The sequence below is a fragment of the Pogoniulus pusillus genome, chromosome 22 (assembly GCF_015220805.1).
Source record: "Pogoniulus pusillus isolate bPogPus1 chromosome 22, bPogPus1.pri, whole genome shotgun sequence".
Lineage (NCBI taxonomy): Eukaryota > Metazoa > Chordata > Aves > Piciformes > Lybiidae > Pogoniulus > Pogoniulus pusillus.
This window is the reverse complement of record NC_087285.1, coordinates 7,432,078-7,459,326: the sequence shown is the minus strand read 5'-3', so window position 1 is coordinate 7,459,326 and position 27,249 is coordinate 7,432,078. Positions and strand designations below refer to the sequence as shown.

Below are 27,249 nucleotides of genomic sequence, written 5' to 3'. Positions count from 1 at the left end.
ACTAGACTATGGCACTAAGTGCCTCATCCAGTCTTGTCTTGAACACCTCCAGAGATGGCAACTCCACCACCTCCCTGGGCAGCCCATTCCAATGCCAATCACTCTCTCTGTGAAGAACTTCCTCCTAACATCCAGCCTAGACCTCCCTCGGCACAACTGGAGACTGTGTCCCCTTGTTCTGCTGCTGGTTGTCCGGGAAAAGGGATCGACCCCCACCTGGCTACAGCCTCCCTTCAAGTAGTTGTAGACAGCAATGAGGTCACCCTTGAGCCTCCTCTTCTTCAGGCTAAATAATCCCAGCTCCCTCAGCCTCTCCTCACAGGGCTGTGCTGCAGACCCTGCCCCAGCTTCGTCACCCTTCTCCGGCCACATTCCAGTGCCTCATAATCTCTCTTGAATTGAGGAGCCCACAACTGGACACAGCACTCAAGGTGTGGCCTGACCAGTGCTGAGTACAGGGGAAGAATAACCTCCCTTGTCCTACTGGCCACACTGTTCCTGATACAGGCTAGGATGCCATTGGCTCTCCTGGGCCCCTGGGCACACTGCTGGCTCATATTCAGCCTACCATCAACCAGCACTCCCAGTTCCCTTTCTTCCTGGCTGCTCTCCAGCCACTCTGTCCCCAGCCTGTAGCGCTGTTTGGGGATGTTGTGGCCCAAGTGTAGAACCCTGCACTTATCAGAGTTCTCACCCCATTAGCCTCTGCCCCCCCATCCAGTCTGTTAAGGCCCCTCTGCAGGGCTCTCCTACCTTCCAACAGATCGACACCTGCTCCTAGCATACACAAAATCTCCTTTATGAAAACTTCAATAGCCTTTATTTCAGATGTAAAAGAAAAGCAAAGGTTATGCTGCATACAGAATAATACTTTAATCCAAGGACTAAGTCAAAAGAACTTGCATCATGAACAAGAGAAAGTTCAAAAGCATCACTGTGTTGTTTTCTGTATGTACCTGCTACAATACAACTGGGATCTCTCCCCAGAAAAACTCCAAATCAAATAAACAAGCAAACAGTCAGAAAAATAAAAGAACTCACTTCAGAGTGTAAATCTATGGAATGAATCATCAGGAAATGCAGGTCTTACATTTAGAGTTTGCTTTTAATCAAGCAAACAGGATATCCTCTGACCATATAAAATACAAATCTCCTACTCATAATTAACTCCCTTGAAGCTTTTAACCATTGATTAAACAGTTCCCGTGCATTACAGAGATACACTTACATTTCTTTTAAAGATGTCTCCAGCTGCCACGGCTTAAATGGCTTAAAAAATTAAAGAAAAAAAACTAAGAGCAAACAAGATTCTGCCAAGAACACTATATCCTGACCCAGCAGCAGAAACAAAGACACCTTGGGATAACTTATGACCTGGCAGACTGTTCAGACTCATGGGAACCAAATATCATATGCTTCAGAGGGTTCTGAACAGGAGAAAAACAGGGCAGATAAAGCTGTATTAGGCAGCATTCTACAGGAAGGGCAGATGCTATCTCTAAATGTGTCCAGGAGAATCCTACTGATTTATGTCTTTTGCTCTTACACTGAACTGAGAGAACCATGCATACTATATTCCCAGCTGAAAACAACAAAACAAAATTAAAACCTTATGTACTGTTTCAGTCAATGTATGAACTGTTTTCTCTCAACACAGTTCTGTAACCTTCTGATTAATTTTCACCTCTATTGTACTAATTGCTCAGTCCCTTAATGGGCTGATTACAATCCAATACAAAGTGCACACTGGACTCCTTTCCAATAAATTCTTCAGCTTATTGAAAAAGAAATTATGTTTAAACAGCTGCTAGAGTATGTTCAGCACTTAGTTTACTCATCTACATCTTGTGTGTGTTGTGCCTGTTTAGCATAGATTAATTATACACTATGCCTCTTAGCATGGTCACTCAGGGAAGCACAACTTGTGTTGCAGTCCAGAGTTACACTCCTCTGTCTTCGCTTGCATGTGTGTTTTGGAACAATAAACATCTGCTCACACTACCATTCAGGAACTTCAGTGTCATCAGAAGCAACAACAAAACACTGTGAAGGCAGTGGATTTTGTGAGCTATACATAAACAATTCATAAAGTACATGCACATCTTCATTACTTAAAAATATAAATGCCCTAGAAGACAAATCATAGTTTTCCTTTAATGGAATTTACCTTTCACATCACAGTGTTTTGCATTCTCTTGGATACTAAGTTGATGCAGGCTTTCAACTAACAAAAACATGCCTGTGTATGACAGGCAATCTATTAAAGACACTGCAGTGCGAGCTTACTACAGATTTTGTCCTCCCTCAGCCTCCAACAACGTACCTGTTGAACAGCACAATTTACTTGAAAGCTACATGTCTACAATCTTTGCCAAAGGACTCAAGAACACATCAGGAATATTGAGGTCCTGAAAAGCTATTTTAGCTACTCTGTCCTCATTTGGAAGCGTGCTCAGCTTGTCTTACTCCTTAGGTTCTCAGGAGCCAGCTGTCCATCTCAGAAGACAGACAGATACGTGTGACGTGTGCCCACCAAACCTACTGCTACAGGGTAACACTCCTCAGTGCATTTCCCCCCAGTTTCTGTACATGTAACCTTCTGCCATAACAGACAACAAACTTTGAGTTTATAGCTCTAAATTATAAAGAAACAAGAGTGTAAAACCAATATATAATTTTACTGCCTCTTTAATCACGTCTTCTGATGGAACATACTTAAGAAACGGTTCGCCTTTAAGCTGATAGGTTCAAACAGTACTTCAGCAAATTAATGATTAAGAATTGGCTATGAAGTGACCCACAGAAATGTGTTTGCTGACACCAGGCAGTGATTGCTTGTGAGATGCACAGCCTGAAGAGGAGTAGGCAGCCAAGCTTTGCAAGGGAACAGCAGCCGTAGAAGTACTTCACAACTGGAGTTTACCAAGACAGATTATGTTATGAAATTGTATTTTCTGTTCAGACAATAGCCCTCAAAATTAAATGTAACTTAATTACCCTATATCACAGACAGCAATAGTTGCCACACACTAGATACAGAGGAAAAAGAGACAAACTGTTACTTCGGAGTACTGAGAAAAAGCTGAGTTCAGAAGTTAACATCATTCCAAGAATTCAGAGAGTTAAATTCTGTATGTTTTCTAGAAGCAATAACAGAGGAAAGGAACTCACTATGAATGAACCTATAAAACAAAATTTCAAGTATATTACACATCTATCCCTCCAACTAAAATAAGCAGCTATCTGCCACACTTACTGACACCACTACAAGAGTGGTCACTCCATTTCCTACTGTAAGCAGGTAAGACAAGAAGCTTTTCTTGCCACAGATCCACACAGCACGTCTGAATAACAACTAGACCAGTGTTTGAAAAACCACAAACCACAACTTATGCTACACTGTTTGTACAATCTGACTTAGCCGCGAAAGTAACAACAGCTCAGAAAGACTACAATAGAGGAGAGATGGAGACTAAGAGAAGGGCATAGGGCTGCTCAAGTCCTGAACATTACAGTGAGCAAGACAGAAAGCTCTTCTGCACATGACTTTTCAGTAGATGAAGGGACTGAGATGCCACTCTGAAAAGGTCCATTTTACTGAATACTAATTATTATTATTAAATGTCACATTTCAATAACCTTTGTCTTCTGTATTTATGTGATCTCTAATCTTTTGACTGCACAAAACACTGACTGGCTATGTTCCTTTAGCTTAATAAGGGCTGGAAATTTAATGGACACATGGACAGAAAGGTTTAAAGACATCTTTTAGTCTACTACACAATAAGGAACTGAATATCATTTGCTAGAGGCCTCTTGACTGTGCCTTAAGTCTTGCTCCACAAGTAACTCTTTGAGCTCTGCCCTGCAGTCAGCTATGAAATATTGCTCCAAAGTCACCTCCCACAGACACAAGCTGAAGGGTTTGTGTGGCAGAAGGCAACAGGAATTGTGCCACAGAGCTTAAGGACACAAAGATGTTCCTATCATTCCACCGTATTCCCATACTTGGATATAAATATAATTCAAGGACATACTTATGTATCTCTCATTGTACATATTCCACAAACCCACAGCTAGGCATGTCATCTTCCTGACATGCCACAAATACACACACTCCTGTTAATTATTTTTATAGACTTTTCTTGACCCGTGTAAAGCAGCTCAAGTGCTTGGGTTCTATTCATATTACCTTTCGCCTCTGTGAATCTCCATAGGTATTTAGTGTCTCTGTGCACTCACACTTCAGAGATAGTTCTGCCCATTTAACTTTGAGACAACTTGATTTCTATCACCATCACAGATTTAGAAGGACATATCAGAAAAAGCACAGTACACAAAAGCAAGTACACTGAAATTTTAAAAATTATTAACATTTGCAGTACTTCTTTTATTAATACTACTCTATTACTTAACTAGCAGTATTAATCACTCTGCCAATACACATGCCTGAAGCAACATTGCTTCCTAACACTGCAGCCTTGATCAACTCCGAGTCACCTCATAAGGTATGTCAATAATGCATATCACAGCAGTAGCTCAGAAAATGAAGAAATCAATATAGTACATGTCAGTCCTCTCTATCTTCCTTAGATTTACCTGTATCTGGCTAAAACATACTTCCTTTATTTCAGTTCTGCTTCTGTTTGCAGAAATGGAATGCTTTAGCCTTTATTCCATGTAGCAGCACTGCACAGTCATGGCACCTCTGGTTGTAGTTTTAATTCTTATTATATTAAAGAAATTTAAGCTACCCAAATGCAGGTGCACTGAATACTGCCTTTAGGATATGGAACTCATCATTTCTTACAAAAGTGGCTGTTAATCAGACAATGCTCAGAAGCTAACCTACAGTAAAAGTTAATTCTGAGCTCAACCTGCACAACGGAGAATACAAACCTCAATGCTAAGAGAAGACAATGAGAAGTTTGACTGCCATTGCAGCTTTTTGTTACTTTTGACAAGCCTTTCCATAAAGAGAACGAGGCCTGACAGTGGCTAAGGGAAGAGATGCCTTTTATTACTCTGAATATGTCAATTCAAGAGACGAAACCAGGCACTTGGTAAATTAGAACATGTGGCTGCTCAATTGGTGCAGTGTCAGAAGCTGTCAGGGAGGTTGCAGGGCTTTACTACTGAAAAAACCACACCAATATATGTTCCCCCAAATGACGATATTACCACATGACACACAAAGTTAAGTTTCAGAATCAAAACTCAGAGGCAACATCAACAACTTATTCTGAGTACTGCCAAGTGCTGAGTGGGAAGAGGAGGGAGGGCAGCAGTCCAGTTCTGCCCTAACACTGAATATATCACATCACTCAAAGTTTGAGGATATTTCAAACTAGATGGGTAAGAGATGAAGATTATAGCATCTAAATAGAAAGAGGCCACCTTATTATTATTATCCTACTTGCTGATCATTTATAGTTCCAAACTGCACTCCATCTCCCACTTTCACATGCTAGTTAATCAGTATGTCAGTAAGTTGCACCAAGTCCTTATGGGGGCCTCCTGGCACTACAAACTACAATCGATATTTTAATTGATCAAGACCAGGTAGTTTAAGAAATATGGAACTGAGGCACAGTATTTTCCTCCTCCAGACTTGGACTGAAAAAAACCCCAAACCTTCCATTCTGAGTAAAAAACATGGACCAAGTACAATGAACTACTGTGTGATTCTAAACACAGAGACTAAAGAAAACCCATCTCTGAAGCACGTTCACTCTACTGAACCATCACTCAAAATCCAAACAATTATACGGGAAACTAACACTACCTCTTAAGGAAATACATTTTAAAGAAGCATGAAAAACATATTACCAGATATGTCTGTAGCTTCACTGGCAGGAGAAATACTGTGAAGTTGCTTAAGAATACTGAATTCACTTTTCCCAGTAAGGAAACAGATACCAACAAGTGTGTAAATCTCAGCTTTTCACCTCTGCTTATTATTCTAAGCAAATTTAATTCTTCAGATGCAGTAAGCCCTTCCACTATCTACATATCTGTCAAGATGCTTAGCCTTCTGCTGGTAACTTCTGAATGTAGTTATGCATTGTCAACGCAAAAATCTTTAACACAGAGAGAAGTCTGCAAGGGAGTCAATTTAAAATAATTTCCTGGTGTAATTTTCTCATTGATTCTCTGCATTAAAAAAAAAAAAAAGGATAATCAATTTTGGCTTAGTGACAATTATCATAGAATGGATAGACAGGACAGCACTAGAGACTTTATTCAAGTTTGGAATGAAGCACACACTCTCTGTTTGGATTCTGAGCTGGAAATACAACGTGCTTTTAATTGCAAACTACAGAAACTCACAGAGAAAGCTCCAGTCAGGCTCCCTCCACAAGTGGATATAAGTAAACCTAAACGAGGGAATTATGGCACTTAGTCTAAAAAAACAAAAGAAAGATATATATAATCCATTTTCCTGGTCTCCCTCCTCATTCAAGTTTCACAGCATACATATGGGTATGAATAAGTAAGGGATTCTTCACCCTAACTTCATGCACAGCAGCTTGAGAAACATTGCAGATTAACATAACTGCTAATGCACGTACATAAGGCTGTCTTTCAGAGAGGCTGGATAATTCATAAATGCAACATTTACACAGATCAGGTCGGGTTAAAAGGTTTGTAATAAAAGTATTTAACTTATGTAAATCTCTTTTTCCCTGCTAAGGAAGAGGGGATGACTTCAGATGCTTACTATCTAATATAGGCAGTACACATTTGGTGCAACTCGCACAAATTCTCATTCCAGCTTTTATTTACTATGCAGCCTGTAAAGCCAAAATTCCATGAAGACAAATTGCTCTTTTTCCTACTCTTATCAGAACAATGAACATTAATGTTACCTCACAGGCACTGTTTTCTACACACTCATTACTAAGAGAATAAACTGAATGAACTTTGACCAAGCACATTGAGAATAACTACTAGTACAGATGTTTAACTGTATTTCTAGTAATGTTTTCCTAGCTGATGTTCATAAGGAGGCAATGCAAAGCTCCATTTTCACTCACTATGTTTCAGGATGTCCAACAACCACCACAACAGAAAAAAACAATTCCTTAAAAAAAAAAAAACCAAACAACAACCCCACAACTGGTTTTTTTTTCAGGCAATTTTCTTTTTGTATTGTGTACATATAGCATAAAAACTTTGCTTGCATAACTTGTCAAAATGGTTTGTGAAACCAGAGCAGGAGGACAGATGTCATACAGACCCTGGTGGTGGGAAGGGGAGACACTGAATCTGTTGTGACTTTCAAAGACTCTGAAATACTGTTCTGTTTCTTCACCTGTAAGAGAATAAACCAGTCCAAGCTGGTGTTTGTTTTTTGGGGTTTTGTTGTTGGTTTCTTGGGGTTTTTTTGCCTTTTTCCCCCCAATGGTTTCCAATCCATGGCTTTAACTTCCATCTCAAAATCTTAAAACTGAAACATCCAGCCATATGGAGATCCAAATATTTTAGGGTTTTGTATTCATCAAGATCTGCTTACAGCACAGGGACATAGAAATTGGCAGGGTAACCACAGGTTTAACAGCCCAGTTGTTCAGATTTTGTACAGAGGATTATTGTCTTAATGCCACCACAATAAAGTGTGAAATAGGAATTCCCACAACAAAGACTTCTCACTGGTGACTTCTAAGGAAAACCTAGGAAATACTGGGGTAATTTGAGAAGCTCTTCAAAGTCACAGGAGAGGCATTTTCAAACCAACAGGACAACCCAGCTCCGTGCCACAACATGAAACACCACGAATTACATCCTTGTCTGATTCACCCAGAGACACCAGATGACTACACCTTGTCTTACAACCTTGCTTGAGAGCAAAGATAGCTTCAGAGAGCCTTACGGGATAAAGACATACTCTAGGAAAAGTAACCAACTCTGCACATGTGTAGAATTTCTTCTTGTGCAATCTTCCACTGGATCTTGAGATCAGCTTCATTATTGTATTGTGCAGTTGCCACAATGGCAGAGTACATTTGGCTGCCTTAAATGTTTTCTCCCATGTAAACAAATACTATACTGATCCCAACCAACATCTGACCCTGCTTTGTCTTCATAGGATATAAATCCACCTTGCATAAAGGACTAAGAATGTCCTTGTGGACAGTCTTTTGCTTGGAAAAAACTACATGAGTTTTCCATGAGCAGGAATTTGGAAAGACTAAATACACTTTCAACATTTTTGATCCAACAAAAAATAGATGATAATAAAAAAGGTATCAATGTAGCTATGTATTTTGGAAGTTACTTTCAGTAGTTTAGCATTTCCTTTAGCTTCCTGAAAAAGCTTCATTATTGTTTTCCCTAAACTTATGTCCACATTTAATCACCAAAAATGCACTTCCACCACACAGCAGATGTGTCATTAACCATTTCTGAAAAAAAGAAGTGAAATAAAATCACCCAGCATGAGAATACTATGGAATAAGTCAACACTAGCAGATGGTGTTTATTTTGTCACTGCTTGTGTTAAAAATTCCCACCTAGTTAATCAGTTTCTTTAAGGTAAAAACTTCGTGTAAGAAGTGGAAAAGCTCTTTTTTATAAGCTGTCACAAAATTCTTTAAACTCTAAGTTCTTGTTTTCATGACTTCCAGTTTTCTAGGACACGGTGCAATACACAGGAGATCAGTTTGTGTAAATCTGACATGATCAAGTGTTTTGCTAGCTGCTCAGTCTTTCAACACACAATCTGTTTTGTTTCTCAAGCAAATTTGCAAATTCTTTAGTTCAAATACCAGTGTGTTCAAGACAAACTCTGTAATAAATGTTAAGTCTGCTCCTAGGAGAGGCACCTGGTGGCTTGTTTGCTTTCAGGGCAAAACATGCAAGAGAATTTGACTTCTCCCTCAGAATTTCCTTTATTCTCATTATTTTATCACACATTTTTGGCTTTTCGGATTGCATTCTCTGGTTGATTGTTTCTTAAAAGAACAGCATGCCGCACGAAGAGAAATTGTACAAACTGGACCTGGCTACTTCAGTAAATCATTGCTATAATCCCACAATTAAACCCAAGTTTTGCTCAGGTATTTTGGAAAGAATTTCCATGAAAATGGCAAGCCAAAAGACCTCTGAGAGCTGCAAATCCATATAATCCTCAGTAAGGCAAATCCACGAAGCAGCAAAGTGAACTAAATTCCTCACTGCTGAGATTTAAACAGAACTATTACGAACACCAACCAGTGTCTATACAACATATTTAAACAGAATTTAAAACAAAGTAGAAGAACTTCTTTATATCTGAAGGCTACTGAACATCAGTCTGCCATTCTTCCTGATAACTTCAAATGTGATGCTATGGAGAGACATCATCCTCCTAAATTCAATCCCCACAGAACCAGCTGCATTTTGTATCTAAACATCATAAGCACAATCTATTCTCTACCCCCAGAAAAGACATAATCCCTATCTTCATTAAATTACAGTCCAACTGATAATATCCTAAAATTACTTTAAGAATTTACTTGCCCATCACAGATCACCATAGACCTTTGAGAAACTGCATACTTCCTGCAACACCACATCAAACCTGTAGTTTATTACCTATACTAATTCAAAACTCCTTTTGGTATTGCCAGAATTATACATGAATGAATTCAGAGACTATGGACATCACTACAACATCCAGACTTGTATCCTTTCAGTTTACTCAAGTTCATCATACTGAAACAAACAACAGATATGCTTAAAATGCCCTACAAAGGCTGCAAATTGATAGGAAATGGTTAAAAAGAAAAAGGCTGTCAGGGCAACTGCTGTTAGTGCATTACAAAATGTTTTTTAATTATTTCACTCAATCCTTTCTCTCTCACAGATATATCTTCCATTGCACTTCATGTTCATGGTGGCTTGCACATACCACACAAGGAACCCATCCTTTATCTTTTTTACTTATTTAGGAGCACAAGCCTCTCACTGTCCTATTCAAATCATAACCTAAGCACAGCGCTATTAGAATTCTTCTGTTGCTTTTATATATTGCTCAACATTACACTATCTGATTGCTTTAAAAACATTAATAATTTGATAAATCACCAAGCTTTTGTTCCATTTTACAGCTAGAAAGGCAAATCCAAAGTGGTTTTCTTCTGTTTGTTTGGGTTTGTTTTTAATTTGGATGTCTAGGATGAGAAAGACTTGAGATATCTGAGGGTTGTTGCTTGGTGATGTTTCTTTGGTTGGTTTGGGGGTTTTGTTTGTGTCTTTTTCATCTATTAATAATTCTCCCAGAAAAGCAGAAGTCAGAAAAGGTGAGATTTAGGACTACTCCACATACTAGATAAGGGAGGTATTTTCCTATAGGATGCTTTTATTCTTTTTCTTCCCAGGCTCTGAACATGGATCTTACAGCAATCCCTCTGCCTGCATTTCTGAAGCACTGGCTGTTACAATACCTACATTCAGCACTTAATCTCCTTTTTGCCCATTATCTCTTGATCTGCACCAGCAGAATCTTTCTCCCTAGCAAAGCAAAGGCTGAATATATCACAAAACCTAACATTTTATTAGAACACAGTAAAGCAATCCACCCACTAAATGAGCACACTCAATAACTGGGTGTCTTTAAAATGAAAAGTCTGAGGGCTCTACTTACGGTGATACAAAGAGTCCTCTTCTGTTGACACAACATGCACACTGAAAGCTTTGCAACACTATTTGGATGCATTTGCAGCCAGCTGAGGCTTTAAACCAAGGTTAGTACCATCTGTCTGGTTTTGGCAGCACCCAGATTGATATAAAAAGTCCTATGGCACTTTTTAAAAGGAACAGAGATACAGCTTGGTTTTGGTCAATTCGCTTGAATTATTAACCTAACAGATTGGGTTGACACCAATGCCAGTCAGCACATCTGTATCTACAAACTCATGGCACCTTTCTTACCACATATAGACCATGCAATGAACTAATTTACTATGCATAACTGATTCAGTATGTCTGAATAATTAGACTGGCACAAGTCTTAAGAAGTACTAAGCTTTTCTATTGCTTGTCTCTATCTACTTTTCTTAAACACGTGCTACTTTCAAGCCAGAGGTAAGAATATCACCATCAAATGGTTTTAATTTGCTATATAGCTATTAATACATTCTGATGTTGTTCATAATTTCTAGAGCCTTGAACAAACACAATATCACAAACTAAAAGCAACATATATATATTTAACTGAGAAAGGCATCAGGTTGTCAAGGGAATAAAAATAAACCAAAGGGAAACAATATTTGATTTAAAGCCTCAAAGCTTGAAACGAGAAAAGACAGTGTTTGGATTGATGTAATTTTTAAGGCAAAACCTTTGTGTGATCCTGGAAAATGTACCTAAGTATTGTCTGAGATTCAGGGCAGTTCAAATAGCACAACCCTTTCATTTCACCTGTGCCAAAATTCCTTTTGCAAGAGCAAGTATCATGATTGCTTCAGAAATGCAGACATATATGCAAGACTATTTCGGTTCTTTATTAATTTCAACTTTACTACCAACCACACACAGACCACCTAGGGCAGTACTTAGTATTATACACCAACATTATGGAAATTAATTGCTCTGTCTCCTGCTTTTCTAAGAAGCATGGAAATACAAAGAAGAGTCCTTATCTCCAGGTTGAAAACACCACCATCACTCTGGGGGTGCACTAACCATGAAATGGTGACAGATGCACAGTACTTGTTGGAGTTTAATGTAAGAAACTGTCCCACAGTACTTGCTCAGACACTGTTGGAGATTGGAAATGTAATGTCATTCACTAGTTTTTACCAACAATCAAGCAATTGTGGAAAGAAGTATTTCAGAAAACCAAAATTTGGAGTGATAGGAAATGCTTGATTCATGTCTCATTAAAAATTAAGCAAGCAGAATATTACTCCTGGTAACGGCCCTAAACCTGCAAGGCTTCAGTGAAAAGTCCTCTGAAATTAGTTTGAGTGTGTATTGCTACAAGTGTTCAGAGGAAGAATGAAAACCAGTTCCACATGAAGAGGAAGATGTCACTGAATCATAATCTTTGCACTCAAATTCCTTAACACGCCTTTGGATTTAGGTTACTACAGCTTGTTATGTTTCCCTTTTGCTAAAAATCACATTGTAAGCTTTTTTCCAAGCATCCCCCTCTTTGCAAAATAGGGAAACTAGAGATGTGTGGGGGGTGTATATGGGGGCATTAATACTTAAAAAAATTCAAGGGAAAAAAAAAAGGTCTATCAGTGATGAGATTCTCTACAAAACCAAACCAAACAAATCCCCTTGATGGTTTTGTACAGGCCCTACGATATGGAACTTCCATGATATGTGACTGTCTGAATCTGTGACTGTAAGATCAAAAGACTAAAGGTGAACACAGAACTCTCACTAAATCTTTAGCAGACTGATTTAAGAATAGCTGAAAGAAATTTGTATCACATGCAGGCCTTGAAAAATGGGATAAACAAGGTGCAATTACCTTTGTGAAAATACTGCTAGACATAGGCATCAGTAAGTTTTTAAACTATGCCTGTGCGTACCCAGATCTGGCATCTCTTACACGTGTAAGCTCTCTTTCTCTCCATGTAATGAGCCCCATCCCGTGGAGCAACATCAGCTCAGGGAAAATGCAACTCCTTCACTACCCAGTGAAGACTCCCAGTAAAAAAAATCCACCCTTAGTTCCGCCAGATCAGGAAATAGAAATAAGTGAGAAATTAGGTTTATTCAAGAGAATATCAATACCAGGAGAAAAAACAAACCACCAAACCCCACAATAAACAAACAGAACTAGACGAATCACTGCAAACCACACAAATTCTAAACTAGATTCTAAGTCTACAAGTAACACAGTTTAAGCAAGATAAAAACCTTACGTATTAGAGAGTTCTTTGCCTCAGCCAGCTGCTGCCAGCTTGTCTGTCTGTCTTTCAATTTCTCAGAAAGGTGTGTGTGAAAATCTAAATGAAATAAAACAAATACATTTTAGATATGGCTCTTCTCCTCCTTTTCTTCCATTCCATTCACCTTCGGTGTAACACAGCCAACAGAACGTTTCACCACCTCCCACCCAAAGCATGCCTGAATTACAAAACAACACATTACTCTTTATATGGAGAGGTAGAAAATACTGTTATCTTATTACCAATTACACACAAAAAGGCACATGGAGTAGCAGCAACAGCAAAGTCTTGCTTTGCAGAAGGTACATATACCACCAGAAGGACAGAGTACATAAACATCTTGCTGTAACACACATTAGGATTTGACCTGAAGTCTGTGCGTTTCCCTACAGTAGGTGTTTAAGATCACACTAACTTATTTTCAGTGTATTCTCTATTACTTCTATACCCAACTATGTATCATTTCATCTTCCTGAAAGTTAACTTTTATTATCAAAACCCAGACTTTTAGGATACATTTGGACAACGGACAGTTTTGGCTGTAATAAATCATTTCTTACATATTTACTGCAGCAGCATGACGACTCTTACATTGACTATCAGCATAATCAGGCTGCATCTCAGTGACACATGAACCATGAAACTTCACTGTTTCAAAGATGGCATTTTTTTTCCTTTTTTTTTTTTTAACATCTCATAAAAAAATCTCTACTTCCAGGAAGATAGATTTTAACACACATCCCAATAATACTCCTTCATTTTAGAGTAGTCTTTGTCTTAGACTAAAAAGAAAATAGGTTTGCTTTAAAATTTATATTTTTAAATTGTAATTGAAATACACCTGGATTTTGAAATGAAGTGATTAGGAAGTCCTTTTACATTTGGAAAGGCCAAAATAATGAAATTCAATTAAAAAATGAAAATAACAGCAATAGGAGAGTTTTCAGATGCAGCAAACAGGAAACACATAATGAAGAATTATTTTCACTGATCTCCTTGCACAAAGCATTAAGACAAGAAGCACAGTTTCTGGATGGTCATTTCAGATGCTGTCCTTCACTGTCTTAAAAGGCTTCAATAGGAAATTACTCTGCATGCTACATCTCAGGTTCAAATCTTTGATTTATAAAACAATAATTAATCACCAGAATCAACAATGAAAATGTCTTCTGTATACCACAATAATTTAGCATAGGCAAAATAATAATTAAAAAAGGAAGCAGCACACTGACATTTTGGGATCAAAACAGCTGATCAAACCCACAGAAAACAAACCACTTAGTTGCTAAATATCTAAGAAAACAATTTAGCAATTTCTTAGAAGCATAAATATTTTAGAGCTAAAAATCTATGCAACAGAAATGAGCTAAAAGAATTCACAGCTTCCAAGTTTCACACTGTTGTCTTTGGGGGTAAAAAGTAATTTTAAAGGCAAGTTATACTTTAAGAAACAATAAAAAACAGACAGTTTACTAAAAAAACCCAACAAAACACCCAGATTTAATCCATCAGTAGTTTATCTATTGACATTTTATCACATTACCCTTTAAGCTTGTCTATGTTACTGAATCTGCTCTTTTCTCTTTTTCACCTGTCTGTGGCCACCTTGGGACATTTCATTCTTACAATTACAAAGGGTAGAGATGAGAACAAACTGTTTCCCCAGGGAAGCTGAACCATCCCTCTTTTTGATGTGAAACACCTAAAACTAATGGCTAAAACCTAAGCTCCCAAGAGCTGTTGCTCTGACAATATAACAGAAAGGAAAAAAAATAGTAGTAGTTTGTTGCCAAAGCCTGAAGGAAAGAATAATTTAAATGTTAAGACACTTTAAAAATAGTGTCATCTGAAGGGAAGTCTCCATGGGTGTTACCTTCCTTTGACACTCACAGGGAGTTAAGCCTAATTGCATTTAGGGTTATCTCTAGCAGCTACACTCAAAATCAAACATCCTCATGAGGACTATTGTTCTAACTAATCTACTTATTAGGCCTTTTATTCAGATTTAGTACAATCTTTCAGGAAAAAAAACCTTCTCAAAGGGATACTAATGGATTTTACAATTATCAGACAGGAAAGAATAGACTATGACCTACAATCTTTGGCCTCACCCAAAATTAGGAAATAAAGTCCTTTGTAAGTAAATCTTTAGATCATTACATTGAGTCCATATCGGACACCAGACTTCACAGCCAGAAAAAGTGAAACCTGTGTGAATTTACAATACTTTTCTGTTAGATATTCCTCAAAACTACAAACACCCTAATGGCCACACAGGTCTGACTTCTCCTACAGCAAGCAACAAAGACAAAGAAATCTGCTTTCCACACAGGACTTTCAAAGATGGAAGTGCAACAGTTTTCATCTTGCTGTCTCAGGTCCCAGTCTCAGTTGAAAATCAATGCTGATAATGCTAATTTGAAATAATAGCATAAATATCAGCAACACTTTCTGCAAAGTGAGAAAGCAAAACTGCAATTCCCAAGCTGCTCTCCTGTGAGGTAAGTGTTCAGACTAGCTGCTTGTCTTCTGCACATTCTTCTCATTTTCTTCTCCTTTCCTCTCTGCAGCCTCTTTGGACACTGACACTTTGCTTCCATCATTCCATCATTTTTTAACATTTATCTCATTTCCCTCATACCCCAACAGGCTCCCACAAGGGCTAGCACCATGATGAGACAGAAGACATCTTCTCACTGTCCCGACAGAGAGGTCGACAGAAAAGGCTGCAATTACTTGCCCCATTTTTGCTCCCTCTCTATCGCTCTGCCATGGATCCAGCCATCAGGAAGCACCTCTGAACACCACACACTCAGAGGTCCTGCTCATCAGGATCTCACTACAGAGCATTCTTAGGCCTCAGACCACACATTTTTTTCTTTTGGGCTAGCCTAACAATAACGTGTAACTGTTACCTGCCCAACAGCAGGCACCTCTCCTCTCTCTATCCATCCCAATCATCCCCAGCTGTTTTTATTCCTCTCAAATTTTCCCATCCTAGTCCCACCTGAATGGATGCTTCCAACTATACAGAAAGAGTTTTCAAACTTAGTTTCATTATCTATTTCAGAACATTACTGTTTAACATGTCCCAACAGGTGATACTAAAAACTTGGCTACCAATCATACAGCACATTATTTCTCTTTTGGAGTTTTGGTTTGGTTCTTTTTGTTTCATTTTGGTTTTTTTTTTTTATTTTTTTACAGTAGGAAAACTTTTTGCATATAAAAGGCTTACTTCCACTTCCACACTCATCTAGAACATGACTGTGGAACGCCAAATATGACAAGAGCCTAAGTATCCTCCCTAAGCTCTGCTCTCATTTTCCCTCTCCTATTTATCAAAGTGGCATAACTCCAGTTTTACTGGTAATGAACAATAAAGATGCTTTGTTATATACACCAGCACTTCAGAAGCATTAAAAAAAAGTCCTACAAATAAATACCTTTCATTTCTCAAACTGTTTCCTCTCCCTCACAATAAGCACATCAAAACATGTAGTAATGAAACGCTTCATTTGTGCCACACCTGCATGGCTGAGGCTTGTCTCAACCATCTCTGATTTCCTCTCTATTGAACACTTTCAATGAGCAAAGGTTTCTACGTTTTTTCTCTGTTAGTTCCTTAGCACACTTTCACTGCTATTTACTCAGCAGTTATTACCCATCATGATGGGGTTTTTTTTGAGGATTAGGACAAAAACTATAACAATTAACAGAACATTCCATACTGGGCAGGTCAAAGCTCTCTGTTTTTCTGAAATAACAGATTATGAAGAAATCAGAATTAAGTCAGTAACGCCCAAGTCACACTCCAGAGTATGGGAATATGAACTGTTCTGCAATATAAGGGCCACATTTTTTTTAATACATATATTACCTTGATGGGATTGTTAGCTGCTGTTTTATTATGGTCTCTTCCACATTTTATATCCAATGTTTTATTTCATCTCTTCATAAAAGTTGTATTTAATTTTCTCTTCTCTGAGGCACATTCATCAAGCCAATTGAACATACAAAAGCTTTACCTGCACAGTATACTGACGGCTCTCAAGCAGAATTATTTTCCAATGTAAAACATCCACAAGATCCATTTCTTATTTTAAAGGTATATTTTAAAGTATGTTAACACACCAACAAATATTCATGCAAGAAAGATCAACACTAAAAAGAAAATGCTCTAATATTAGTTCAAGTACATTTGGAAGCTGATGAGAGGTCAGCGAATTTCACAGCGAACACAGCATTTTCTCCCTCCTCAGTCCACCAAAGGTAAGGCTACAAAATGGGAGTCAGAATAATTTTTGACTCGCTACATATTACCAAACATGACCAGCAACAGACCTACTGTACCAGGAAATTGGACTTTCCAAGGGCACTGCCCACATCTTTTATACAAAATCAACTAAGCAATTAGCTACATTAGAGGCAACAGTACAGGACTTCAAATGACAAATACCTTCATTTTGTATTTTAATTTCCTGTGGACTAATAAAAGCATTAGGATGTACTAGTTCTGTAAGAACCACAGGGGCATCCATAATTCAGATCAGCAATTACTAGAGTGCATAGATGTGACTATTTCTTTGTGCAGAAATCTCTCTACACTTCTGAACATAAAGAGAACTGAAGCTAAATTTCATGTGATTTAGGTGAAATGAAATAGCTTCTACTACTACATACAAGTCCTTTAAAGCTCTATTTAATATCTCTACATAGAAGTTTCCCTCCATTCCACACCACCTCTTTAAAATCATGCCACTGAATCACTGGTAATTCAGATGAATGTCAAATGCCCCTGAACAGTCAAGACTGGAAATATTCATAACTGACTCTTAATCCAAAGTGGTTACTAATTCCATTAGAAAAAAAACCTCAGAAGTTCATCCCATTTTTGCTCTTCCTTGTGCTGTTTACATCTGGCTTTGCTTCACTTTGCTTTTTCAAGTAAGGGTCAATTTAACAACTATTACTTGATGCTGTTTGGGATGGCTTAGTATGCCTGGACACAACAGTGCCTCAGCAAGGGGGGATATCTCAATCATTTACCAAGCCATAAACCACAGTTCTCATGGGAATAATATACTAGTAACTATGAAAACCTTCATTCTCAAATAGCATCTACAGGTACAGGTTGCTTTCTTTTTGTTTAATGCCTGTTCTACACTATGCCAAGCAATATTTTACCAGCCTCTGTTCCAATGACTATGTTTTCAATTCAGAAACTTGATGCCTGGAAAGATCAGTATCTGAATGATCATAGAATCAGCCAGGTTGGAAGAGACCTCCAAGGTCATCCAGTCCAACCTAGCACCCAGCCCAGTCCAATCAACTAGACCATGGCACTAAGTGCCTCATCCAGTCTTTTCTTGAACACCTCCAAAGATTATTTTAATGGGGAAAAAATAATGAAGTACTGCCCAGACAGTTCCTGGTGAATGTATAACTTTCTCAATTCTAGTTGTTTGGAAAGATCCCCCATAAAAGTCACTAAACCTAGTACCCTAATATAAACATAGAAACAAAATTCACATTAATCAAGTGTAACAACAAAATGGTCAGATAAAAAGTTTGACTTCAGATGGGACTGCAAGCACTGTGCTACAATTAATGAAAGCACCTCGTCACTTTTGGCAGCACAAATATCTGCACAAATGAAGGCTGTACAGGAAACACTAAATAGAATTTAAATTCTAAAAAGAGTTCCTTAAAAGGATTTGTTTTGCTTATTGTGAGATACTTATTGACAGTCTATACTTTCTCATCTTTAAAATGTAAAAATAGAATAAGTCAAACAAAATGCCACAGTAAAAATTATCTGCCATATACTAAAAATTATCTGTCATGTTCTACTTTGCTGCTTCTTTTATGAGTAAAGGAATAAATCAAAGTGATCTGCTCTTGATAAGACTGCACTTGTTTTAATTTATCAACATCAGCAAAATGGAGCACTGTGACAGCTGTGAAATAAACATTAAGGGATTCATAAAACAACATAAAGAAGGTTTTCTAGCTCAAGTATGCAATTCTAATAGCAACAGATTGTTATAACCCCGTTGTGCATTGTGTACCCTGTACCTCCTCTGAAACAAATAAACCCACAAAGGATCAAACCCTGTTTTCTGCTGTGAAAAGAACAGTGTAAAGCTAAGACAGAGGGACAGTTAAAGGTGAGAAGAGGTGATAGCCCAATCCCCTCTTGTCTCAAGACAGTGGGTGTGGCAGAGCTGGCAGACCCTAACGACTAATGTCTCAAACAAGATGTGACATACCACCTGTTGCATATACTACAGAAGACCCTATTAGATTGTACACCCACCACCAAGAACTTGGGACTAATCCTCTGAAGTCATATGCCGATGCCTTTCTCTACATTTTAACTCTCTATTTCTCTCCCTCTCTGTTTTCCCCCCTCGTTTTTCTCTCCATTTCCCCCCAGCTCCAGCCCATTACCAAGAGTTTACACAGGCTCTAGCAAACCAAACTCAGTGGCTGTTTGCTCTTGGTTCACTTCCATTTACTCCAAGGGAATTTCTGAATCTCAGCATCGCCTCCCTCAGCGCCTAGGGTTGGCTGGGGACACCGGGTGGTAACAGAAGGACAGAGAGCTACAATGTTCCTCCTACTGACATATGGAGCATTTCTTTCAACGACCTGAATACTCCCGAGGCCTTACAACATCCTGTCTGCTGTTAACGATTCTCATTCAAAAGCAAGCAAGTCTCTAAAACGACAAAGAAACACTAAAACAAATCCATACAGTCGTGTTCCTATGGAGCTGCTGATTGAGATCAATGTTCTGGAAATAATAATGCCTTATGAAATAGAACAAAGGCAACCTTAATATCTTCAGCATCCGACTTCCTCATTATAGTTACATTCTCTGCTGTTAAGAAATACTGTTTGTTTTTAAATTGTTATGGCAAGTTGATTGATGAGCCTCAACCACATTTAGACCTCCTTTTACTTACTCTTTCTCTACAGCAAGTTCTATTAGTGAAAAAGAATAATCAAATTACAGATTTCAAGTAATTTAGTTGTTAAAATCAAATTTGTCATCTGTGCCTGTAAACACTTTTGAAGAACTGAGAACTGACAGACAATTCACACAAAGACAACAGACAAACATAGTGTCTTACTGTGTTATTTGCTGGAAAAAGAAATTACAGAAGACAAGATTGTAGTCTCCAGTTTTGCCAGCTATCTCTTCAGCCTCAATAATGAGATCACCTATAGCTTTGAAACATTCTCAGCACTCTTTGACAACGAAAGCAAGTACATCCTGTAGCAAGTCAGCTCAAAGATCTTTTATAACATCTCCAGCTTAGTATAAAACTAGAGTAAACATAGGAAAATAATCCTTCAGAATAGCCACTGAAACTCCAGGAGTTTGTCTGCCAGATATCCTAAGCTTTTTATTCAGCAGCTCTGTTGGCTTTTTCTTTGACCAGTTTCCCCATGTCTGACTTTGAACTAGCATAAATTGCTAGCATTTACAAAGTCCAGTGTCAATAAGTCCAACAACTTCCCTGATCTACCATTTACTGATTTGATGTTGTACAGTTCCTATATGGGGAAGAAGCAGCAAATAATCATTCCTAATTCACATTCTGTCCATCATTCACCATTGCACAGACTTGTGCTAATTTGAGGCAAGCTGAAATATTCTAGTGAAAGAATCATAGCATTACAGAATCAACCAGGTTGGAAGAGACCTCCAAGATCAGCCAGTCCAACCTAGCACCCAGCCCTGCCTAAGCAACTAGACCAGGGCACTAAGTGCCTCATCCAGTCTTGTCTTGAACACCTCCAGGGATAGCGACTCCACCACCTCCCTGGGCAGCCCATTCTAATGGCAGATCACTCTCTCTGTGAAGAGCTTCCTCCTAACATCCAGCCTACACCTCCTCCAGCACAACTTGAGACTGTGTCCCCTTGTTCTGTTGCTGGTTGCCTGGGAGAAGAGACCATCCCCCACCTGGCTACAGCCTCCCTTCAGGGAGGTGTAGACAGCAATGACATTATAGGCTGTGAAAACAGTGATGATGTCTACTTCACTCATAGGCTTGCTGAAATGTATAAAAACAAGAGTGTAAAACATAGATAACACAGTTGCAGTGACTCTCTGTTGCAGCTGGTGCCTGTGCTTCTCTCCATAACTTGCTTTCTGTGTAACTAATCCTTCTGCTTTCTTACTCCCCTGGCCAATCCTCCAAACTCACCTTGCATGTAAGGTAAAGTCTGAGATAAGGTGGAAGGGTGGAAAGAAGGTGTAAGGGTGGTTGGGAGCCCCTCCTGGTGATTCTGGTTTCGGGGGGGGCTGCTGTTTCTGTATTACTTTTTAACTTGTATATTTCTGTATGTATTGTAAATATCTGCTTGTGTATTCTGCTAAGCTGTAAATAGAATGTTTCATCACTTAATTTCCAGCCAGTTGAGTCTAGTCTGGGAGATTTCTTAAGGGGCAGGGTGGGGGGTGGGTAACACCCAAACCATCACAGGGCTCCAACCAAGTCACCAGCCACCCTGTTTTTTTTACACTGAAGAACTTCCAAGCCATTCTTCACACACACAAAAAAAAAAAAAAAACCCAAAACATCTCACTGGTTCTTACATTGTGCAGATCCAGTATATCATTCTTGGAAGAATGAGTACATAACATTCAAGGTATTGACATCCCACACCTTTATACAAAGGCAATGTCAATATTTTCTTTCGTTACTTACATAAACTTTTCCCTGGCTTCTTGCTTGTCCGTACCAAGGGTCTGTTTGCACTACTGTATTATCATATGGATACTCTTTCATATGGTTTCCCACTGTCACACTTAACTTTGCTGAATAATAACAGACAATTCAGAGCCCACCATATTTACTCAGTAATTAATTAATGATTTCATCTGTAGTTTTCTCTCTTAACCATTCAGGATTCACATATTTTTCAGGACATTTTTCATTGTCTTTGCTACCCTGGATAACACCTGGCACACTGCAATATCATCTTGCTGCATATGTTTCCCCAGCTCATTAAGAAAAAGAGTTTGCCTCATGAATGGAAAAAACCACGAGTACGCACACTTAAATCAACAGACAGATTCAGCTTTCTTATGTACATTCACCTTACACACCATGGTAGATGCTCCCCTCAGCATGTAACACAGGCTAGCAATAAAAATGCTCCTCTACATCCTGATGGACAGAATCTAGCCTGAAGGACTCTGCCAAGTTTCTACAAACCAAGCAGTTTATAGGACAGCCCAAAGCAGTGCCTGGATAAGGCATATACACACAAACACATTACAAGTTCATGCCGTGCACTGTTTAGGAGAAAACATTAGGCACAATGAGTCAAAAGGGATAACATCGTAAATAAATGCAGGCAGTATGTTCTAAGTGTACCAGAAGGATATTTATGACGTGGAAAGCACTGCAATATATTCTGTCTATGCTACAAATACTGAGTCATGTGGTGAGTGACCCACTTTTCATTTTAAGCGTATTTTTAGTTATTCCCGGTTGATTTATGTTTTCATTAAATCCTCAGGGATATGGCCCTTTGAAGTCTGCTGGAGACTGAATGGACATAGGATGCTTTGTAATGAACACCCAGGAATTTCTCCCCAGTGTTCTCTCTCTCTTGAAGTCACACATCTAATAGGACCTCAATTGAAGAGCAAATAAGCATCATTTGTTTATCTCCATCTTATCTTTGCTTCACAGGAATTGAAATGCAAATGTGAAATAGAAGGAACATGAAATGCGTCAGCTGGTAGTGCAGTCGAATGACTACACTTGACAAAGGAAAGGAGGATACTGTGCTCCGTGCTTACTGCTGCAGCACGCTACAGCTGGAAATACTCACTGTGTTTGGGGTATCTTAGTTTTGAATATCATCCCAGCATTAACATAGAAGTGGGATAATTCATTTTCATGACTTTCTGGAGTGACATATAGCATTTTATGTAGGCAGTTAAAGAGACCATATTCATTTGAAGAAGACAAGACAACCCACTTAAGAAAAACACCCTCTTAGTGAATCCCATCATGCATAAGATGCGTTAGGGGGATTTTGGGTTTGGGGATTTCTGAGCTTAATTTGCATTAAGTGGAAACTTCTAATTGTTCTCAAACCAGAAATGTGAAGTGACTGAAATGAGGTCCACTGTTGGCAATTTTTTTTTTCAGTATCAAAATGGATCACAAAATTTCAAAATCTATGTATGGACTCTGAGCACTCAGAGGAGTTAGAAGCTGATTTTTTTTGTTTGTTTGCCCCTTCTCTACCACTGAATTAACTTACAACATTAGGTTTTGTATAATAAACAAGTACAAAATAGTGCATAATGACCTAGCTTCAAAGGCAGGTTCCATTACAGCAATGATCTTGCTAACTCTATTAGGACAGTCTAGGTTTCTCTACAGTTCTCTATTTTTCAAGTTTAGATATGTGCATGTTGACAGGAATGTGTGCTCCTAAGACTGTTCTTACTTTATCCTGACTACTTGCACATGCTCCACAAAGCTGCAGTTTTCAAGTATTTTGTCAATCACAGTTTATCAAATGCATTCTGCTAAGGCAGCTGTCAGGACAAGACTCGGCAATGACAAGCTGTCTTAGCTCCTGTTCATTCTATCGTCAAGTCACCAACTCTTATTTTTAGCTCCGAGGAAGAGAAACACTCTGGCTAGAAAAGGCTCTACCTGTTCATTGAACAGGCAGTTGAGTCACTATGTTGGCAAGGCACCTGATCAGCAGAACTAGGAGTACCAATAAATCCTCAGCAGCCCATTTATGCTTGCTTTTTTCCTTATCATAAGAGCTACTCTGAAAATACTACTGGCACTCTGTACATAGAAGTGATTGAGTAAGAAAGATATAGTTCAGGTTGACAATTTATCCTGAAACAGCCTCTAGTGGATAGATAAAAGCCATCTAAACCATAGTAGAAGACAGTGCTATTATACAGCATAGCCACATTCCCCACAAAACACTTGTGACAAAATTCAGGCCTCTGCTACACACACACAAAATGATGACACAGCCTATCACTGTGCAGACAGTGAAAGACCAGTGCATACTGAAGTCTTTTCTTACAGATCCTGGCAACTACCAACTCCATGGTGCCTCACTCTGTATAAATGTCACAAATGGTGTGTCATAAAGATAAATCTAGGATTATACCAAACTTGCCTTTTAGCACTAATTTTGTCATTGCCTATACTACCTAGAAGAATGTTCACTTAGAATGAGAAATCATGGCTGTGGAAAAAAAGTATAGACCTGCTTTTCCCTCTCCTCCTCAGTTATCACCATAAGAAACCTCTGTCCAAATACTTCAGTAGATTCTATACACAGCCTGCTGAGGGATGAAGAAGGGAGTCTGAAAACTAGACTCAGTGTTATTCTACATCAAACCCTTCTGCTTTAAAGGAAACAGAATGAGCCAATTTCAGTCCATTGAAGAGGAATAAACTAAAACAAGAAGTAATGACTTCCATTTCACAAGTGCTGAGTATGGCATCACCTGCATCAGGTGATGTTTAACAGAAAATGTATTTGAAACAGGTTGGCATTTTAAAACAGAAATTATATGAACTTAGAAAATTTTCAGCTGTTGTGCACCTTTTAAGCATCCACCATTGTCCATTTATGCCATATAAAAAGGGATAAGGGTTGGACTTGATGATCTGTGAGGTCTCTTCCAACCCTGATGATACTGTGATAAAGCAATGAATGGGCCAGAGTAGCTTCAAAATGAAGGGAAAAAAAAAACTGTTGGGATATGAACAGGGGACATCAAAGTACCTTAAAGCAATGCCTCCTTCTCAATCCTAGCACCAGCAAAGGTTAGAAACAGAGCCAGATGTGCAAATAAGAGTGCAAGAATATGTCAGAGAGAAGACTGCAGCATGCCAACACGACAGCGTGGGGATAGCTGGCCTGGTGTTGTGTCATAGCATGGTAGATTGTTTTGTGACAACCTAAACAGAAATAAGATGTATACAAAGAACTCTTGCATCTTACCAACACTCCCACTTATGATTCTTAAGTTCCCAGATAAAGAAAACCACAAAGCAAAGGAGATAATTTAAGCTTCATTTATACCCAATATCCTCCACTAGCGTGGATAAAAATATTGGAACAGGTGAGTAGAAGCTTTTGTTACTATAACAGGAATCTCCTCCACCAATTCTATGGTTGTTATGAAGGGATAATTAATTATTGTGAAATTATTTTTTTCAAACATTAATATTGTTTATTAATTCTGACATTCAGAACTCTTGCCAATCCTGACCACTAATTTTAATAATAATCAGTTCTTTGCACAGTCATGGAAACATTACAGAGAGGAATAACTAGATCTAGAAATAACCAGCAAAATACATAAACATTAATTGAACTGGAAGAGAAGGTTCCTGTGGATAATATACTGCTCGTGGTCAATATACTGCTTGTCTGCTAGGTGGACTCAAGGAGCTCTTTACTGCTTATGGCAGAAGGCAGTGGTGAATTACAAGAGGCCTTAAGTATTTACAGAATATTATCTCCCGATTTGCAGGGCCACCTACAGCTTCAGACAGTACCCAAACACTTTCAGGGAATTCTGTCTAGGCAGCCACTGAGGCTTCTGATTCTTCCCAGGCTTCACAGAGTGCTGGGAAAGGAGGCAGACTATCTCTGACCTGGTCCTCTGGACGATCTGTGTATCTAAGACCTCCTGTCTTGGCAGGAGACTTTCAGATGCAGGCAGGATGTCTTGCGATGTGCAGTCTTAGCATGATGTCACGTGGGCTATGCAGACCGATCATGTGGAGGCATTTAAAGCCTTTTCCTGGTAAACTTGAGGCAGGGAAGCTTCCAGGCCAACAAACTCAGAGCATCAGAGTTTGTTACTTTGTGGCAGCTCGCTTAAAGGTTAGCAGAGCATGGGAAGATGCAGCAAGGTAGTAAGCAGTGGCAGCAGACATGAATACAATGGCAGAACATATTGTGTTTACATGCATAATTATCAATGTAGCCCAAGAGAAATGGACCTTTGGACACAGAATAACCCATCAGAATGGTAGTTAGCCAAGCCTGACCGTATTAGATGAAGCCATAGGCTTGTTTACCCATATTTGGGTAAAACATAGGCCTTGGACAAGGCAGGCACAAGCTAAGCGTGTCTACCTTGAATACCACAGGATGTAAACAACTCTGTCCTTAGACTCAATGGCTCCAGGTTCTTTTGTCTTATTTCCTACAGTTGGCTCTCCCCAAAACAGAAGGTGGGAGAGCAGAAAAACATGCCTGGGCAAGCCAGTTTTGGCTTATTCAGGCCTACCATGACAATAGTGCACTTCATTACCTGACATAACTGCACTAAGAATTTAGATCTCTATGAATGTAATGCAGATGATATTCAGAGATCATAACATAATAGTTCATCCTAGAACTGTGAAAGTCTGAGGGGAAAATGAGGGTGGCTGACCTTACTGAAAGACTAAAATGAAGGCTGCAATCAAGCAGTCACTGTGACTGAATAGGTCAAGGAAACAGCCAAAGCATAACCATCCATAGGACAGAGGATGACTGGCCTAAAAACAATGAGAAAAAACAACAAACACACACTGGCATGACCTTAGGTGTAAACAGAAGCACTCAGCCACAAGTTTTTCTAAATACTGAAAAAATTGTTGCTCAGGACAGTACCTGAAAAACTTTTTAATGGCCTGATTTTTGTTTGGCTGCTGCACAAGGAATTTCAGCACTTCACTCGAGGTTGCAAATCCTACTCCAGATGCAAGGAAGAATAAAAACAGCATGCAGCACAGCATGTGTATACAAATTCTTTCAGGAATCTGAGCCAGTGTATCCCTTCCAACTCTGTTTCTAGGATTGAAAGTAAAAAACCCAAGGTTTAGTTTGTTTGAAGTGTAATATCCTAAACCTTTAGCTATTAGAGTGACCAAGTTCAGCCAACCCTTCAAGGACCGTTCCTGTTCCCTGTTGTCCTTTTTTACCCCATATATACACCAGTTTGGATGTTCATAGAAGAAACTGTACCTCATGTTCACAGTTTTCCTGGTGCAAGATTGCTAACAAACACACTACACAGGCAGTTTCTGCCTGTTCACTGCTCACTCCATACTAGCAAATCAAGAAGCAATAAACTAAAAAACCTGCAGGAAGTGTTGGAGTAAGAATCAGCCTACCTGGAAACACAGCTAAAGAGGTGAGAAAACAAACAGGCAACATCACCAGTCACAATTATGTCAGATCAACAAAACAAAAGAAATCAAAAGTCCAGAGGACCAAGAATCAGAGATGACTGTTCTGAGTATGTCCAGATTGCACTAGGTGTAGCTGAGCATTTTAT

At 38.8% G+C, this 27,249-nt stretch overlaps 1 protein-coding gene across 49 annotated transcripts in view; it reads right to left on the bottom strand.

Moving 5' to 3' along the window:
- The window catches only part of TENM2 (teneurin transmembrane protein 2), a 1,869,083-nt gene that overhangs the window by 291,589 nt on the left and 1,550,245 nt on the right, over positions 1-27,249 (bottom strand). For 40 of the 49 annotated variants that reach the window (XM_064161561.1, XM_064161557.1, XM_064161558.1 and 37 more), the window contains one exon: positions 12,864-12,947. The exons of the other annotated variants lie outside the window; for them this stretch is intronic. In XM_064161561.1, coding sequence (XP_064017631.1) covers positions 12,864-12,947 — 84 coding nt within the window. The remainder of the gene's footprint in view (positions 1-12,863; positions 12,948-27,249) is intronic. 49 annotated transcript variants of the gene reach the window in all.